The sequence below is a fragment of the Amphiura filiformis genome, chromosome 11 (genome assembly GCF_039555335.1).
Source record: "Amphiura filiformis chromosome 11, Afil_fr2py, whole genome shotgun sequence".
NCBI lineage: Eukaryota > Metazoa > Echinodermata > Ophiuroidea > Amphilepidida > Amphiuridae > Amphiura > Amphiura filiformis.
The window spans coordinates 44,010,491-44,029,683 of NC_092638.1; the positions used below are offsets into that span (position 1 = coordinate 44,010,491).

The window sequence follows — 19,193 nt, forward strand, 5'->3', positions numbered from 1 at the left end:
CAGCCAAACCCAATATTAAAATGTTTTTACTGCGATTTAAAGAGAAAATATTGCCTTTTTGTTAATAGAATTCATAATAATGTGGATATAATAACCTACTCAGTACCTAACCTTAATGTTGAGATCTGTAAGTCTCTGGTATTCCATTGTTTTTGCCTGGCAGTATGCGCACGCATCATATTTTGTTCAGGGCTTGTGTTTTTAAAACTCCCGCCACATCACAATGAGGCTATTGAACAGTGTAGTGGTTGCATGGGGTTCACTCAAGCAATCGGTATACCAGTCCCTTGCCTTTGTTAATAAACATTGAGGTCAACTCATCTATAATTACTTTCTTTTATGTCCATTTTGTTTTTGATTGGTTTTTTTTTTGCTCATCCTCATTGTCTCCTATGTCTTGATTTCATTATTGCTTACTAATAGGACTGGTTGGACCCTATAGTATCATATATTTGATGTGATCAAGCTAAAGTACAGTCAATATTTTCGAATTTTTTTTTTAGGTGTTGAATTCACAAATAACAAAATATGATATTGATCTTATGACAAAACTTAATTGCTTCCAGCATTGCATCCTTATCATTTGCAATGAATTTATACCTTCTATGCCACCGATATTATTTTGAAAGAGGTAGTAAGCCTGCGTTTTATTCAAATTTGAATATTTGATGCAACAAGTATTCGTTATTCAATTCAATCTTATTTCCAATTTATTTCCATTCATGTTTAACTTCTAACAAATGTTTGTTGACATAAATAAAAATTCAAAAATATTTTTCTACCAGACATTCAACATCAAATATAATTGATTTTACTCCAGACCTCACCAACCAAGTATTGATAGTCTAACTAAGTGTAATGCATTTCAGCATGTGAGATTTGTGCCAAGAATTTGTATAGCACGCCAAGAGTGCCAATGAACTGCATCAGGAATACCCATAAATCAATATTGTCTCTGAAAAAGGGTTTATTTCTGACTTTAATGTTGGGCTGTACATTTTTTGTTTCATGCATGAAGTCAATATTTTTGTATTAACTTGTCATACTTATTCTCTTGTTTCATTTTTAGGTGAATAAGAAATTTGTACTAAGTTTTCTCAATGCACATGGGAAGCTGTTTACCAACATTGGGTAAGTAGCTGACTATAAATGAGATCTTACCAATTACACCCAAGACTGCAGTACTTGGTAGGAGGGTAGCAGGGCCAGAGGTTCTCAACCTTATTAGAGTTTCATTTTTTATTTTAAATATGTGACCCATCACATATCACATCAAAACCGACCACTTGTCGGCTGGCTTCATTGCAGATTACGATGAAAGAAGGTGAGAAAATATAAAGAAAATAAAAAGAAAGTTGAGCTTGTTTTGCCTCATAAAATATTTTTCTGTATCTGCTTTCAACAAGTAAGGTGTCATTTTAAAGCTAAAAAACAGCAGCTTATCTTAGTGTTTAAATCTCCATTTTCATTTCTGTTGCAAAGTGGTCGGTTTTGATGTGATGGGTCGCATATATATTCATTTATTTATTTATTTATTTATTTTGTAATTTTTGACAATTTATTACTGTTATTATTTTTATTATTATATTTTTTATGTATATATTGTTTTTATTGTTATTTTAATTTTTAATTTTTAAAGTTAATATTTTATTTTATCTTAATTATTTTTTAACCTGTAGGTACGGTGCGAAAGTTAGCGAGACCTTGCGGTTACGAACCGCTGATTTTTTTAAACATTAAGTTAGGGAGTAAATTAAACTAGTACAAAAATGTTAACAGTAATTATTTCAAATGGTATTGTGCACAAAAAGTGATCAACTAGATCACATCACTTCATATAAAAGTAAGCATTAAGTTTGCTTTTAATAAGTTTACACAATGTGGTGTAATAATTCTCCAAAAAGTGTTAAAAATAATGTTGAATATCATTGAATGTAAATTCGTATAGTCTTGTGGGTTATATCCTTTTAAATTCACTGAATTATTCTTTCCTTTATTATATATTTTGCACATATTTGCTTACATACAGGATGGAAGCGTTCCCACATGTTATAGACAAACTGCTGCGTGAGTTCAGCATATTACTGAAACATTCCCCACCTCCAATTAACAGTACTAGATTGATACAACTGATGGCTATTAATATGTATGCAGCTCATCACACACAGAGACAAGGTATGTTTGTTTGTTTACACCTTAGATTATTAATACACAGATTGGAATTTTCCATGCCTGTGCCCTCTAAGCGTACTCGAATTCAGCTGACAATTCTTTTGTGTAGGCTCGCGCTGTTTGCGCTATTTTTGAGAAAGGAGAGAAGGCCACTCCCAAACACAATTGTACAATTTTACTCTTAGCCCTTACTTTGTGAGAAAGGAAACTGGAATTCCAATCTCAAGCCCTGATGCAAAGGCTTGGTTGTATTTAGTGTTTATTGTTTAAAGCAGCAAGAGCTTGATTATTTTTTAGACCAGAGAGACATGCTTTCAAGTTATTAATTAATTATGACAGATGCAAAATAAATGAAAAAATTCATTTTAAATTTGATTTATTATAGATGGAACAAAGTAGTTTGTGACTGCTTCTTTTCATAAGAAGTTAAAACATATTTTACAAAATGTGAATTTTAACCATCTGCAGGCGGACGGACTTGTCAAAAAGTGCTGGCTGGTCTGGAATTTTTTTATTTATTTATTTTTTGGAAGAGGTTAAATGACCATAAAATTACCAGAAGCTTGAAACATCTGAAAAAAATTTCTAAATTTTTTTCAAACAAATTCAGTCAGAATTTAATCCACTTTGTCCACAAAATTTATTTGCAAACAGCTAAAAAAATCCCCAAGATGCAAAATCCGGATCAGTCAGGTCTGTAGAAGAGGGTTTGTTTTCACCAGCTGAGAAGTAAGCAAGTTGCACTTAACCCCTGAGCACTACCTGCCGATCTAACATTGCCTCTGATTGGTCAATTACATGATATCTTCACTTTAATCACCAATCAGAATGGAGTTTTGCAAATAATTCACCCCAATATTTTTGCATGGTTATTATTCTAACAATGTTGCTGATTGGGCCAATGGATAATGAAAACTTCTTTTTGGCCAATCGGCAGGTAGTTCTCATGGGGTAAAGTTATATTTACTGACCAAATACATTGTGAATTGTATTCTTTGTATTTTTAGAGCCTGAAGCAGAAAACATGCGAAGTCTTCAGCAAGAACAAGCAGTGCAATTAGGGCTTGACATGTTTGGTCTACTCATAGTAAGATGTACAACTCTCTTAAAAGGTAAGTTTTGTGGTAATTAATTCCTCATGTCAGTCAACTCGGTGACAACAATGTACAGGTAAATTAAGTCATTCTTGGCCAAGTTCAAACATACCTGTTCAGGTAAATTAAGTACTTCTTGGCCAAGTTCGAACATAGCTGTTGCGTCTATGTAGCGTACTAAGCGTGTAAGCAATTAATGTAAGGCGCGTGTAATGCTTTCTTCTGTACCATGGTATGTGTGTGTGTGTTTATCGCGGAGCTACTAGCGTTTGGAGTGTCTTAACCCTATTCTATTACCCCCACTAAAGTGGTATATTTAAGTTGTGTGAAGGTATCATATTATCTACTGCATTGCAGTGTTATCAGTTGGGTAAAAACCAATAAGTGGCATACCATTGGCAAGCTTGGACTTTAAGCTTTTAAAAAACAAGATTAATATTTAATTATGTAAATTTTATGCAAATTAGCTCATGAATAATTAATGAGCTCAGCCAAATATGATGAAAAAAATATTTTGATTTACATTTTGAAGTGTATGAGTATATCAATGAGGCATATTCATGCAGTTTTAAATACACTGCTATGTTTATACATATAATAAAAAGAAATCCGAGTTAATTTGGACTATATTTGAAAAGTTTATGGACATTTTTGGGCTATTTGTAAGGCAAAATTTGGCCTAGAAATGGTTAAAATATGCAAGTTTCTAACATTTTATGATGTGTAAATGGTAGTTATACAAGGAAAAAAAGTTTTTATGTTGATAGAGAAGTGATAAATTATTAAAACTGTTCAAAAGATAAGACCTTATTTGTGTAAATATTTTTTACATGTATATTAAGCTATTTCGTAGAATAGGGTTAAATCTTAATGGAGGTACCTTGATATTATATTGATCTTGACATAAACTCCACCTATATGCATATGTAATGCTGTGTGCTGTGTGCTTGTATTTTTTGCTGCACCAATGGGCTATTCATGTTGATGTCCATACACCAATGGAAGACTATTAGTTATTGGGTGAAGCGGAGACATGTTATTTGAATTCCATGTTATACTGGGTGAAACCCGGTCACAGCGTCATCATCCCTATATCTTTGTGTCAAAAATTGCTGTGATAGTACAGCGAATCCACTCGTTCTTCAAAAGCTACGCATGGCGTTTTTGTTCGAGATAGGCCGAGCGACTCAGGCTAAGCATATCACTTACACGATATGAGATACCGCAGCGTTTCCATTCATACACGTTTATACGATCTGCGCATGCTCATACCCCATATTGCCATTACAAGAAAATTTGATTTGTTGTCACTTGTCAGGTAAAACGCAGGTTTTGTTTTCAATACACTCGGCTGCGATTGCTGTTTTCTTTAAACATAATGATTGTTACGATAGGATGTTTGTTCTTTCTAACAGATCATATCGCTCACAAGCCATCAGAAACTCATCTATTACATGAAGACTTACATGAATTTCTACCGGGCATCAAAGTGTTTGCTGATTGGTTGATGTGTCACATTCCATTATGGAATCCACCGCCAAACTGTACAGAAATGCCTTATGGGTAAGACCAATATGTACTCTACTTTATTTCATCTCAAGTTTGGTAGTCACAGGTTTGGGGCATATTTTGCTTGTCATGAGAAACAAATTGTGCATCACAACCTTTTTCCAAAGATTGTATACTTGTGCATACAAGGATGGTTTGTTGGTACTGCCGGCAAAAGTATTGATGTCAATGCCAAACTGTTGGTGGACCGAAGTGTACATTGTGTTGATAATTTAAATTAAATAATTCAGAAATAAAGAGGTTGCTGTAGCAGGGGTAGAGTAACCAAAGATGCAACTACTAGGTAATTTGAGAATGAATATGAATGAGGCAATCTCCATCAAAAGATGGATGTCTCAAGCTTCTATAAAAATACCAAAAATCACAAAGTGTCATCTTATTGCTAAGGTTTTATATATCCATTTGTCAAACTCTAAGGTGTATCAATACTCTCTTTTTTTATCATGTAATTCAAGTGGATTAAATTTTGTCATAGATATACAGCAGTTGTCAGGAAAACCTATTTAGAGATATAATATATGAAAGAATCATGAAAAAAATAACAATACATTTTTGCAGTATTTATCGCATCAGTGTTCTACATGTGACATCACAGTATGCCAGATGTCATTTAAAGCTCAAAATTGTTTTCAGATGTTAGAGGTTACATATTCAGATTTGTGTGAATTTGCTATGCTAGAAAAATATTCAGCTTTGCAATTTGCAGTTCTTATTATTTCCTTACTTTGATAAATTTTCAAGCAAATGCTTATGTCAAATACTGGTTGTGATGGGAATAGTAACCATTTCATTCATTGTTGATTTGATTTGATCACAGTGCTGCAGTAGATGTATGGAAGGCCCTGGCAGGTTTCTTCAATGTAGCAGATAAGATCAATACCTCAGCTGTATCTTTCATCAAACAACAGCCAGAAGGTAGGAAACATAAAGCTTGAGTTAGCTATATCAGTCAAACTGATAGAGAAATTTTAATATTTGGAAGTAACCAATGATGCTATTTGCCAGGTAATATGAGAACGAACATGAGGCAATGTCCAGAAATAAAAAGTTAGCTATATCAGTGGGATTATTAGTAAAACCGAGCAAGTATAGAAATGAAGTACATTTATTGTGTTTGTCTTTTGGAGGAGATGCAACATTTTCACTGAGGCACTTAATGTAGTACCCAGACTCTTGACTGGTGTACTAAAAAGTTCTTAATGGTTGTGGGACTGAACAATATGATGATGATGATACTATTTGTAGTATAACTGTAAAAAGAAATTTGGCTCCAAATTGAGATTTGCCAGGGATTAATAGTGTGATTGGATTTGTCAAACATTAGTCAAATTTCGTGACATCAACTTTTCCAGTTTTCTATGTTGATATTTTAACACTTAGAATATTTTAATTGTAAATAGTATGGACACAAATTTTAACACATACAATTTGATATGTTTACAAATCAATTTGACCAATGTTTGATGTTTTGCAAATGAAATTGATACCTTATCTAAAAGGTGAACCATGTTTTTCAGACTGCACAGAGATACGTCTTCCAGAAGACCTTGCCCTGTCAGGATTTGTACCATTGATGGCTCTACCTCTACAACCTGTGTTTGTACCAGCAGGCACTGATAAGGTAGGTCTTTGAAAGATCATCTGGTTACAAACTACATGTAAGAAAAGTGGTCAATGATTAAATAGTCAGGGATGAGCTTAACATGTAAGTGGGATATCACAAATTCCTTCCTGTCTTCAACTCTATATCAGCTTTCCTATTATGAAAACCTCAAGAAATGGCTCAATTTGTAAATAAAGTTGTAAGGCAATGGTAATATAATTGAAATGATAATGTTGATATTTTAAGCTCTTCAACATGTGGAACTGCTTATTCTCCAAAATGTGTTGACAAATAAAAAAGAAGTTCCTTTTGCGCAGAAAGCTGGAATCGCTTATGTGGCTGTCTTTAATTAATAAATGTAATGCATGTAAAGCTATGAAGGCAAAAATGGTCAGTTTTATATTTACAAAGATTATGCACATTCCCTCCAATTGTAGGTTGTCCTACAAAGTAATAAAGCAAATGAATGACTGTTTTTTGTAACCATTTCTGCCATGTTTTTAGATTGTTGCAATGGACTGTACCCGAATCAACTCACTGCGTTTCTTTGCTGAATTCCTGTGCGGCCTGGAGATGCCATTACTGGCATTCAGGAAATCCAAAGGAGGATTTTTCTCGGTAGCACCTGAATATATCCATGCTTATCCTGAAGCAGATGTAGTAGGGGAATTGGTAAGGAAAGGGGCTCTTCCAGTTAAATTCCATACACCCTCTATGAAAGACATTACCCTAGTCTCCCACACAGGGGATATAGATTTCAAATGGAGTAACCTATTTCAGGTAACCGCATTTTCACACTCCCAGTGTTGGAGATTAAGGTCATGTCTTTTATAGGGGGTGTATGGATTTCAACTGGAATATCCCAACCTGACAGCTCAAAAGTATCATAAAATACTTTTGCTTCCAAAATTATTTTGTTGTTTTTATATGTCATGTTGTTATGCAATCATGTTCTCCATAAATAATACTTGCTGTTTAGAATATTGCTGGTCTAAACAACAAGTTCATTTTAAATCTACAGTAGTGTAATCATTATCAACTTTATATAGTTGCTAGGTTCTCTTTTGAACTTCATAATGAGTTAAGTAAATAAATCCCAATTAATATAATCCAATTAAATACAATGATCACCAGTCATATTGTGAAATGGACATGGAAATATCATTTGTTGTAATTATAGCAGTATGTTTTAGCAATGTGTTGTAATTATGTTATAGCAACGTATTGTAATTTTTTTATAGCAGTGTGTTGTAATATTTTATTGCAATGTGTTGTAATATGTTATTGCAATGTGTTGTAACTTGCAATGGCATTTGTAACCTGTACAATGTTTGGTAACTCTTTGTAAAATCAACCTCTTGTATGGGGTTGTCAAGTGACCTTTAAAACAACATGTATTGGGAGTTGATGTCCTTTTTTCTTTGACCTACTTCAGGATGAAGATGATGATGTGATAATAGAAGATTACACAGAGGAAGATGAAGGTGAGAGTACAGAGGCAGATAGAGATATCAACAGATTGAGAGAACGTAAAGAGGATCTGCAAAGGAAACTCAAACAGCAACAGCACAAGAAAGCACAAATGGAGGTAGGTGTTATAACATATCGTAATTAGGCAGACAGCCAAATCCAGATTCGGCTTTTGGTAAATTCATTTTACTCATGCATTATTTTTGAATTAGAGAACAAGGGATCAATGATCAATACTGTACATAATAGAGGGCAGCATATCAATTTTTAATGGCGATCAGATGATAATGATAAGTGATCAAAAGAGGGCAGCATACAGGGTTAGCTAACAGTGCATCGCAGTAGGGACAACGATGATAACCGTTAAAAAACTGATATCCTGCCCTGTGCCCTCTATAGGTAAAGCATTGATCCTCGCTCTCTAATTCAAAAATAATGCATGCGTAACACAAATTTACCAAAAGCCGAATCCGGATTTTGCAGTCTGCCAAATTCATAACGATATAAACTGCCTGCCCAGTCTTTCACCACCATGCAAAGTGTTTCAACAGCTAATAGACTTTTCCAAATTGATTCATTATGGTTAAACCCAACGCCTGAAATAATTTCCCGAATGCTCGTGTATGTCATCAGTTTCAGGCTTGTTGAGTAGTTCGAGTAGTTCGAAGTGACATCTGTGGTTTCATATGTTTAACATTTCATATGTTTAACTTTTCACCCAACAGGCAATTGTGGAAAGATATCGACATCAACGAAAAATGAAGATTGAAATCCGTCCAACCTACTTAGTCCCAGACACCAACTGCTTCATAGATCACCTGTTAACCATTCAAATGCTCATCTCATGCAAGAGATATACACTGGTAGTGCCATTAGTAGGTAAGTCACATTTAAGACCTGTTCTCACAAAATATGTGGAAAGTCGCTAGGGAAGAAAAGGAGATATGGTTCATTGAAAATTAAAGAAAACATTAGAAAGGAAAGAAATTCTTCAATGAAATATTGACTTTTTGATGTGAAGTGAGGGAGCAACCCTGGCAAGTGCAAGTTATCATTTTAAAGCATATGATCCAGAGATTATGAATCTGCACATAACTCAAACATTTTAAATTTGCAAAAATTGCAACTTTCCTGTCATTTTAGCATATTTAACTCTCTCCACGTGGATGTCGACTGCAGACGACAAGTTTCAATTTATTTTTTAATTTAAAAATGTCAGAATTGTAAATTTTCATGACCATATTTGGAATCAGCATGAAAAATGCATTAAAATGAGTACAAACGAGCCTGGTATTAGTTCAGTGGTTCTTGAGATAACTCATAATATTTTCAGAAAATTTCTCAAAACTTGGGACTTTTTATGTTGAAGCATATTGTTAGCACACAGATAATTTGTGTGCGTGGAGAGTATGGACTCAGTCATGTGTGGCTTGTACCTCCACAGACTATTTCACCATGCATCCATCAAACTTTGATGAAAGCATATTGTCTGAATCAATACATCTGGTATTTGTTAATTTCAGTAATCAATGAGTTAGATGGACTAGCCAAAGGTAGTCGTGAAGGTCAGTACAATGACCCCATCCATGCCTACCAGGTACAGACAGGTGCTGCTAATGCTATTCAGTATCTAGAGGACCAATTTGACAGGGGCAACAAACACGTGAGGGCGCTGACTGGGAAGGGCACAGTCATGGATACCATTACATTCAGGAGTGAAGAGTCAGCAAACAAGGTAAGTTACATATCTGACAGTCCCCCTGGCTCTCCCAAATCAAGTAAATCCAACATGTGGGACAGGAGTAGGCACATACATGTATGGCACCTCAAAACTTTCCTTGGTGTTGCCAAAAACAAAAAGTGACCAATGGAATTTTGGCAAAAAAAAACCCCAAAACACCATGTCAACACTGACATATCTTTGTTTTACCTTTGGGTGTACTTGTATGAACCAACACACAATTGAATACATGAATACAAAACCCACCCAACTCCATGGAAAGTGATTTTGAGAAAACTAAAAAAACTGTATCATTTTAATTCCTTCAGTTAGACTTACCTGGTAAATAGGGCATGCAAGTTTTACATGCATAGAGTGGGTTAAACTGTATTAGGTATGACGATTAGCATTTCGGGGACTTCGTGAGGGTCATTTTGTATGCCGGCTGTTTTTTTAAAATCACATAGTAAGTGTATTCCTTTGCTCTCAGTCTTTTTTTTTTTTTTTTTTTTTGTTCTTTTATACATATGATAGGCCTATGTATAAGTAACAATTTCCCATGCTTAACTCAACTTGGCCAAAGTATGGACTTGGGTGGGTTTTGTATTCAGGTATTCAATTTATTGCTGTGGTAATTTCGGCCGTTTTAGCACAATAAAGGCTATCTTGAATTCTCAGCATGGGTGTGCTTATTATGATTGTGTTTTTTTAAATATTTATATGAGTATGTGATACAATTTGGTAATTGAGGCTTAGATTGATTTAGTGATCGACTTCTAAAAGCTTTATCACATTCTTTGTAAGTTTTGTTGTTCCAACCTAAATTGCATAAGAAGAGCATTTGAAAATTTTCTTTTCACAGGGTAATAACGATGATCTGATTTTGAGGTGCTGTCTACATTACTGTGAGGACAAAGCAAGGGACTTCATGCCGCATGATAAAGGTATGCTGATAGATAATGGTGTGAGAGTGTTTGTCAATCTTTGACATTTGTATGAAACAAGCATCTAATCCATGGACACACACAGAATATTGTTGAGTCCAAACCTGTGACTAGAAATACCTTCAAATTGCATTTGATGTGACGTTTAGTACTAGGCGCATCCACAATTGCATGTAATTTACATTTACAAAATTAAGCTTGAAAAAAGTCACTGGTATGGTGATTGAAAAACCCAGGCGCACAATCTGCATTTGAGTAATTGTGTGCATGGTCATCGTTTGACAGCAAATATGTTTTACAGCTGAAAGGAGCCGTGCGTGTGTGGGGTGCGCGTACTTTGGTGAACGCCTTCAACTGAGGACATTGACTAGATGCAGAATCCGCTTCACATAATAGTTGACACTGAACAACTGCAGACATCGTTTGTTCCTTTTCCCCACCAGCATATTGCAGGCAAATGTTAAAATGCATTATAAGCTAAACCTGCACTCGGGAAGTAAACTACACAGACGATACAGATGCATCGTTGTTAAACAGTGATGAACCACGGTGAAACAGGATTGAATCCCAAAGTAAACATGTTCCTAGTTTTGCAGGAATTGGTCACATATTTGAGATGGAGAGGTAGAAAAAATTTCACAGGTTTCCACCATATAGTTATATGTGCCATCTTATTTTAAAGATCAAAATCAATCTTGTTTTGTGATCAAAATTAATCTTGTTTTGTAATCAAAATCAATGTTGTTGAGGTAAATTTAAACTGGTTACACAACTAAGAAAAAATTTGACTTACTCAAATTTTCGTCCGTCATCCGACGAGACTTTTTCAAGTTTTTAGCTTTTTAATTATTTTAAAGGGCTATTGGCATTTTCACTCCCATCTCCACCAAATTTTATAAACATTATTATGTGCAATATATTTTCTGTTTCTCTCATTCATTTTTGTCTTTTATTATGATCTTAATATGCTAAGTAATTCATTTATGAAAGTATGTGTGTGCCGAGAAGGAGTTTGAGTATGTAGTCACTAGTGCATGAGTAGAGAAAGAGTTTGAATAAGTGGTGTGTAAGGGCAGTGCGTGTGATCTTGTGGTAGTGATAGGTTATGAGTGGATATGGGATGCAGGGGTGTGTGTGGGGGTGTACATGTGGATGAATGGGTGAAAATGAATGTGTGGATGTTTTACTATGTAATTTGCTTTTTTCTTCATGTTTTTGCTGTATTTATATGTACATTGTATTTTAGCATTTATACTTATGTATTTTAATATTTTATATGTGTATACTTTTGTAAAATTGTTGCATTTCAGTTTTTATACTGCTATGACAATTGTGTAATAAACCTTTAATGAATGAATGAATGAAGTAGTTGACTATTTCGCAAAAATTATGATCAAAATCATTACTGTTTTGTGATCAAAGTCAATTAAAAAGAAATGAAGACATCATTTGATATATTTTTATGTTGAGTCATCCTGCCTTCAGAAAGTACCAAATTGGTGTTTGTGTGACACATTTTGAGCAAAACCAGCACCTATTATGTATTCAACTTCCTGCCTATGTTTATTACTTGACATGTTCGTTTCTATCTTTCCAGATGCACCCATCCATTTATTAAGAGAGGTTGTCCTCCTCACCAATGATCGTAATTCACGAGTCAAAGGGCTCAACCAAAATGTACCTGTCAGGGACATTGTCTCCTTCATCAAGTGGGCCAAGTTATGACAGGCATCCTGATATGGGAGGTTGGACCATGGAATGTTTGGGAGATAAGACTTTCAATCATAATTGCAGCATTCAGGGATTTAGCCTCACATTTTAGGTGAGGAAAGAGGTAACCACAACCCGCACATCTAGTCCCGACTTTTTTACTTTGTACAAGAGTGTACTCTCTAGTGATATTTTGTGATAGTAACGTCTCATCAGCTAAGTGTGCCATAGTATGAGGTCGGGCCTTTATGCATTGGCCTACATGTAGAGGTATTGTGAAGAAACCATTTATGAGACTAATAAAATGTTTATGTGGTAGAGATGTTGTTGCTTTCATCACCTGGGCCTAGAGGCAATCATCACTTGAGCCTAGAGATGCATATCGGAGACCAAATCCTGCACAACGTTGTAACAATGGTAATTATGCTACATTAGCATGTTGAAATGGATGTGATGAATTGCCTACTGGGTAATACATGGGGACTTATTTTTAGAGATTAGCTTTGTTTGTCCAGAAGTGATGTGATCTGGTTTCAATGATATGGCATATGGTAGGTCTGTATATTCCTATGTACCATGATTCTGTGATAGTGTTGATGATTTATTTTCAGTGATTTTATTGCATATATCAGTAACATAAATTGTGTCACTATACCGTAGGGTTTTAAAAAACACAAGAAACCCTTGGGGTCATGTCACTAACTGTTACAACAATATTCATGAAATGTTGGGCATTGTGTGCATTCACTTTACTGTTTTATGGCTGAGGAAAAGTAATTGGTGTAGAATCAACACAGAGGAATAATTACAATCTTGCATGGTTTTGAGGTTTACATTAATTTCCTGGTTTCTTTGTCAGTGATGGACCAAGCAAGTAATGGGCCATTCCATTTAAAATACACACACACCCTGTGGGAGATTTCACTGCCATCTCAATTCCATTTGCACCATTTGTTCAATCCAGTTGGAAATAGTTGAAATGTATACAATCCAGTTGAATTTTACACGATTTGGCCCCAAAATGAGTACATTTTGTTTGAAATTGAAAATCTTCCATATATTTTCCACTTATTTAAGGGGGTGTGGTTTTTAGTTAGAATAGCCCAATCTCTGAGTGTGAAAGACTATTTATTGCCAGTACTAATGATTCTTGCCTTAATCATATATTGGTTCCACTTTCATGTCGTGTAGATCTAATCGCTGGATGAAAGTGAAAAGTTGGACTGCGATAGCCCTTTCACTCTGCAATTGATAAAATTTTATGAAAATGTTAGATGGAATTTGACCAGTGTGTGTGGTGATTGTGCAGTTGTTCTTGTGAGACAAGTAAATAAATAAAATTTTCCCAAAGTTGAGAGAATTACTATAACCATATAAACCAAAAGTTATTCAAAGTACTTTCTTGAAGCAGCTGACTGCCAAAATTAGTTTTTCATATTTTTTTGTTAGCAGATTATGAATTTCATGAGGTTATGAATATGTTTACATTAGTGTACTCTAATTCTAGCTGATTTTAATTGTTATATGTATTCAAAATTGATTTGCAAAAAAACGAAAACAAATGTTTTAACTCAAATTTTAAAGTGAATAAACAGGTAATGACAACATAATATTTTGTTTACAAACTGTTGAAGTGGACAGTAATTTATACAATGTAAACAATTGTTTTCCAAAAGCATTAAGTAATTAGTGATAAGATAATGAAAATTTATATGTTGTTTTAGACCTGGTACTCACAAGTGTGTATTTTCCCATCGATTACGATCGTGTTATGATCGTATTATGATATTAGTATTGAGTGTCCGCTCAAAGTCATCGGCATACTACAAACGTGTCATCATTCGCGCATGATTAAAATTTCCATCATTGGGCTGGTTTGTAGCATGATCGTGTCATAATTGCTGATGAAAATTATTGGTGTTTACGCATTTTGTCATTCTATTTATGGTTAGTCAATGGACTTCGTAATTGCAGTAGTGTATGTATAACCAGAATGGATTATGACACGATGACGAGGTGCTGACCATGTGGACGTTCTCATCTTACATTTATCATAATCGTTTGTCATAATCAGATGACGATGATGGAAATATACTAGTGTGGACCGGGTCTTGGATTTACATATTGTTGGCAAGAACATTGTATGTCGTGCATATATTTCCCATCACTTGCATACCTCCAGAATACCCTTCACACCTTATGTGTTATAAATAATGTACTTTATTCTATTCAATGTAGAGTGTGAAGGGTATTCCAAACTTTCCCACATTCTCTCCTTGTTAAGTTGCAAGTGCCTATGTAGAGAGATATATAGGTCAATGTTGATATTTATAAGGGGATACGGTAAATGTGGAAATTTTTGAGAAACATTATTTTTCACGGTTTTTGTGCTCAAAACAGAAAACGGTCATTAAAAAACCTGAATATGTTCTTTTATGTATGTAGTAAGAAAACACAAAATTCAAGCAAAGTAGTTCAAAATTGGTAACGTGTGAAAAATTACACACATTAAAAATTTTACGCGTGAAAATTACCTTTTACATAATGAGTTTGAATGCCTAATTTTGAAAGCTCATTTTGAGAAGATTTTGATAATTTATCAGTGCTTATCTGGGATAGTCACAAATTGTAACTGTTGTGCCATTAATAATAATTCTTGGCAAGCAAAGCCTCAATTCCTAATGTTTCATGTATTATCATTTTACATTACCAGTATTTAAATATTAATTAAATACAACCTGAAATATGTAACAATGTGATTTTGCATCATAGTTGTCAAGCGTGACCTGTTCTCACTAACGACAAAAACATATGTTGATTTTAGATGAAATGGAGCTAAGAAGTTTAGAAGAGGTAAACAAAATCACAAAATACTCGTTTACAAATACTATAATTTTACATACTTTTTGATGTCAGATGAGTCAAAAGTGATTTGATGCCCAATTGATTTTGCTATGTGACACAGTCTAATCCAATCAGACTCAAGTCAGCAATAAGGAGATATAGGGAGCAATGATAAACATAAGAAAATGGACATAAAAAGTTCATACAACTTTGCAACCAAGTATGCCAGGTACTAAGCACAGTGGTAATGAAATTTCCCACTTTTGTCTGAGTGTCATATATATGAGGTATTCAATTTCGTGTATATTTTCATTGTTGTTATGATTGAGTGAACAAGTCTCAATATTTTGTATTCCTGGCCTCTTCTGAAAATATCTTGCATATGTGACCATCCCCACGAAACCAGTGTAAAGTCGCCAATGTTTATTCAGAGATATGGACCAATAAGCATTACCGAAATCAGTAGAAAACAAAGGAATTGATTTTTGAGCATCTATTTCCCAAGCAGTTATGACAAGTGAATTGATATATCATTTTAAAGCTTGTTTAATGGAGATTTCAACTGTTTAATAATGTAAGATATTCAAAAGTGCGACTTTACACTGGATTTGTCGTGAATGGTCACATATATAGGCACCAATGTAATCAATGCAATTGCTTTTATCATATATTTCAGGTAAACTTGAATATTGACTAGCTAAAATTGAATATGACTGCAATGAGATAGTGGAAAAATAAGGTTCACTAGCTTTTTCCCCCATGTATTTGTTTGAAAATACATTGTTTGAAAAGCAGAAGCCACCAACTGTATACAAGGTGTGTTTGTGTAGTGTAGTCATGGTGAAAAGTAACCCCAGTCAAAAGCATTTAGTTCTGACAATTTATATATTCTTTTCAGTACTAAGGTAGTTATTGGACTATTCCAGTTGAAATCCATACACATCCTGTTGAAGACATGACCTTATTCTTCCACACAGGAAGTGTGAATTTCAAATAGGATTACCTGAATGAGTGACTCCATTCTAAATTTACATCGCCTGTGTGGGAGATAAAGGTCATGTCTTCCACAGGTGATGTATGGATTTCAACTGGAATAACCCATTCCAAGGAAATGCACTTAGGTAAAAAAACAGATTGGACCAGGTCTAATGTTAGACTTGTTTATTTTGGGAATTGTAGAATGACAGTCACAATTATTGATCAGGGAGCACTTTTCTGGTGTCAACCACTTTTTGTTTCTGTTTTTTACTCAAAAAGATGCAGTAATTATTATATTACCACTTATGTTGCAAATCTAGGTAATCTCAGTATGCAAGTTACATTTGGTAAGCATTATGTAGGAAAATAGGCATAATCGTATGTTATTTGTCATGCTCTTTGTCCACAAAATTTGAATGACCAATCAGAGGGCAATTACTGTGTTTGTCCTTTCTCTCTTTTTATTTTTACATTCTGTAGATGATTCTGTTTTTAAGGTAAACTTGTAAATGTTGAATTGTTTTATGTCCAGGGAGTTGACTGAGCACAACGATAAATAGATTCCACCATAAATGTTAACTTTTGTTTGACATCTGTGGGGCTCTGTGTAAGTATAGGTAATAGCAAATAGGTCACTTATATTATTTTACCAAATTTAGTGTAGTTTAGATATTGAATATACATGTAGTTAAATTAAATTTCGGCTAGATAGTCAACTCAATTTGTTTGGGTTAAGTATCAGCGCAGCAGTTGCTGTGTACAACTATGAAGCCAGGAGCGGAGTAAGCTCAGTACATTTTCTCTATTATTTGGACAATCATATTCGCCATGATTGAGGTATTCACTGTTGAAGTATATACAGCCTGTCTCAAAAAAATTGTGCAAGTGAAAAGCGCCCTCTTTGGCAATTAGAAAATACCGTTGTGACATAATGCTTACATCAACGTCACGGGCGCAGTCTTAGCTCTCAAATGCCCTTTGTGCTGTTCAATTTGCTTGTTCCAATTTCGAGATATGTTTATTTAACAACGAAAGGGTAAAATCACAATTGTGCCACTTTTACTATTGGGAAGAGAGCTGTACATGTAAATCAATGATAGCTGATGTTGATGTGTCTAATGCACTCCCCCTTTCGGGTCGCATGCATTAGAAGCATCAACATCAGCACACATGCATTATTTTGTCTAATATCTCTCCCAACAAGTAATACGCGTTCATTAACCTATAACACGTATAAGTGCGCAATATTTGTTTGTCTCTTAAGGGGGTACTACACCCCTGGCCAATTTTGTGCCTATTTTTGCATTTTTCTCAAAAATTATAGCGCATTGGTGACAAGTAAGCTATGTATATTATAGGGGCAAGGACTACAACTATTGCACTGAAAATTCAGGAACTCAAGGCAAGTAGTTATTGATTTATTGATCAAATATTGGTTTTCCCTCATTTTTGACTGTAACTCCACAACTGTTGTCTGTGTTGAAATCTAATCTAACTGAATGATTATTATAATACACATCCTATTGCATACATCATATCAGCCGTATTCATCCCACATTATATACTTGTCACTAAATATATTAACCATTCCATGCGCTGAAGTCATTGCAAAAATTATCAGTGACAATCATCAAGATCAAGGTACCTCTATTGTGACTACAATAGTACTTGTGTAATGGGTTAAGTGAGTGCTTACTCCTGCCCTGAGTCATAAGGTTGGTCACATTTCACAGGTTTTGTGGGGATGGTTGACTGAAATTTGTAGAATGTCTTTTTTGTTGCGACTTCTTAGTGGGGTACATTCATTAGTCAACAGGAGATGACAAATGAAAGTTGCAAGATCCTGATTACAGTGGCAACTCATTAACACCAACTTGTCTGGTTCTCGCGATTTAGTTTGTGTTAAGGTTGGTCTGAACCCTGGAATTATGGAAACTTTCGGCCTCATAACTTCTAAATTGTTGGTCTAAAGTATATAAAAGTATACATATTTAGAATGGCAAAGACTTGATAAGTTCATCTGTGAGGTCAAATTTGGGCCAAAATGGCACTTTTGGCCCAAAATCCCAAAAATAACGGTTTTTGGCCCACTTCTTTTTTTTATGCACCGTAACAAAAAAATTCTTGGGCCAAAATTTTTTTTATTAATTTTTAAAACTAGATCAAAATATCTAGGACCGGTTTTTTCATTTTTTTGAATTTCGACTAACTTAGAGAAATTTAAAAAAAAAATGGTCAAAAAAAACGCTGATTTTTCAAAAAAATCATAAAAAGCCTGATTTTGGCACAAATTTCAAATATTTTTGGTGAAATTGGTCAAAATTCAAAAAAATGAAAAAACGGGTCCTAGATATTTTGATCTAGTTTTTAAAAATTAATTGAAAAAAATTTTGGCCCAAGAATTTTTTTTTGTTTTTTGCATAAAAAAGAAGTGGGCCAAAAACCGTTATTTTTGGGATTTTGGGTCAAAAGTGCCATTTTGGCCCAAAATGACGTCACAGATGAACTTATCAAGTCTTTGCCATTCTAAATATGTATACTTTTATATACTTTAGACCAATAATTTAGAAGTTATGAGGCCCGAAAGTTTCCATAATTCCAGGGTTCAGACCAACCTTAACAGAAATTGGTGTTATCAGGTTACATTGTAGCGTAGAATATAAGCTTGGGACTTAAAAACACTTCAGGTTATCATAAATTTCATGTTAACAGAGTTCGTGTTAACAAGTTGCCACTGTATTTTGATAAAACAGCATGTTTTGTGAAAATTACAGGATCTGATAATTTGTTCAATTTTACAGAACTGAAAGATATGTTAGTCTGTGGTAATTTTGTGTGAAAAATGTTTTGTTGCAAGCTCATTCTGAGGCGAGATAAAAAATGGGCCTGAATTATGTATGTACAGCAGCAATTGCAAATTGCGATATAATTACAATTGTGATGCCTTGAAAGGTACTAAAATGACATTATGATACTCTCACAAGTCACAATTCATTATTCAAAATAATGGGTCAAGCGCTGTAACACATTTAAACAAAAATTTGCCTCCTTTGTTTAGTTCAAAATGAAAAGGGGACATATCTGAGAGT

General features: G+C 34.4%; 1 protein-coding gene across 1 annotated transcript in view; it reads left to right on the forward strand.

Annotated features, from left to right (window-relative positions):
• LOC140164881 (uncharacterized) overlaps nucleotides 1–16,958 on the forward strand; it is a 43,439-nt gene extending 26,481 nt beyond the window's left edge. The window contains 12 exon segments of the mRNA XM_072188260.1: nucleotides 1,070–1,131; nucleotides 2,030–2,175; nucleotides 3,180–3,284; nucleotides 4,682–4,829; nucleotides 5,653–5,750; nucleotides 6,353–6,456; nucleotides 6,943–7,110; nucleotides 7,874–8,026; nucleotides 8,634–8,787; nucleotides 9,432–9,643; nucleotides 10,491–10,572; nucleotides 12,170–16,958. Coding sequence (XP_072044361.1) covers nucleotides 1,070–1,131; nucleotides 2,030–2,175; nucleotides 3,180–3,284; nucleotides 4,682–4,829; nucleotides 5,653–5,750; nucleotides 6,353–6,456; nucleotides 6,943–7,110; nucleotides 7,874–8,026; nucleotides 8,634–8,787; nucleotides 9,432–9,643; nucleotides 10,491–10,572; nucleotides 12,170–12,297 — 1,560 coding nt within the window. The 3' untranslated portion in view covers nucleotides 12,298–16,958.
• Nucleotides 16,959–19,193: the final 2,235 nt, after the last annotated feature.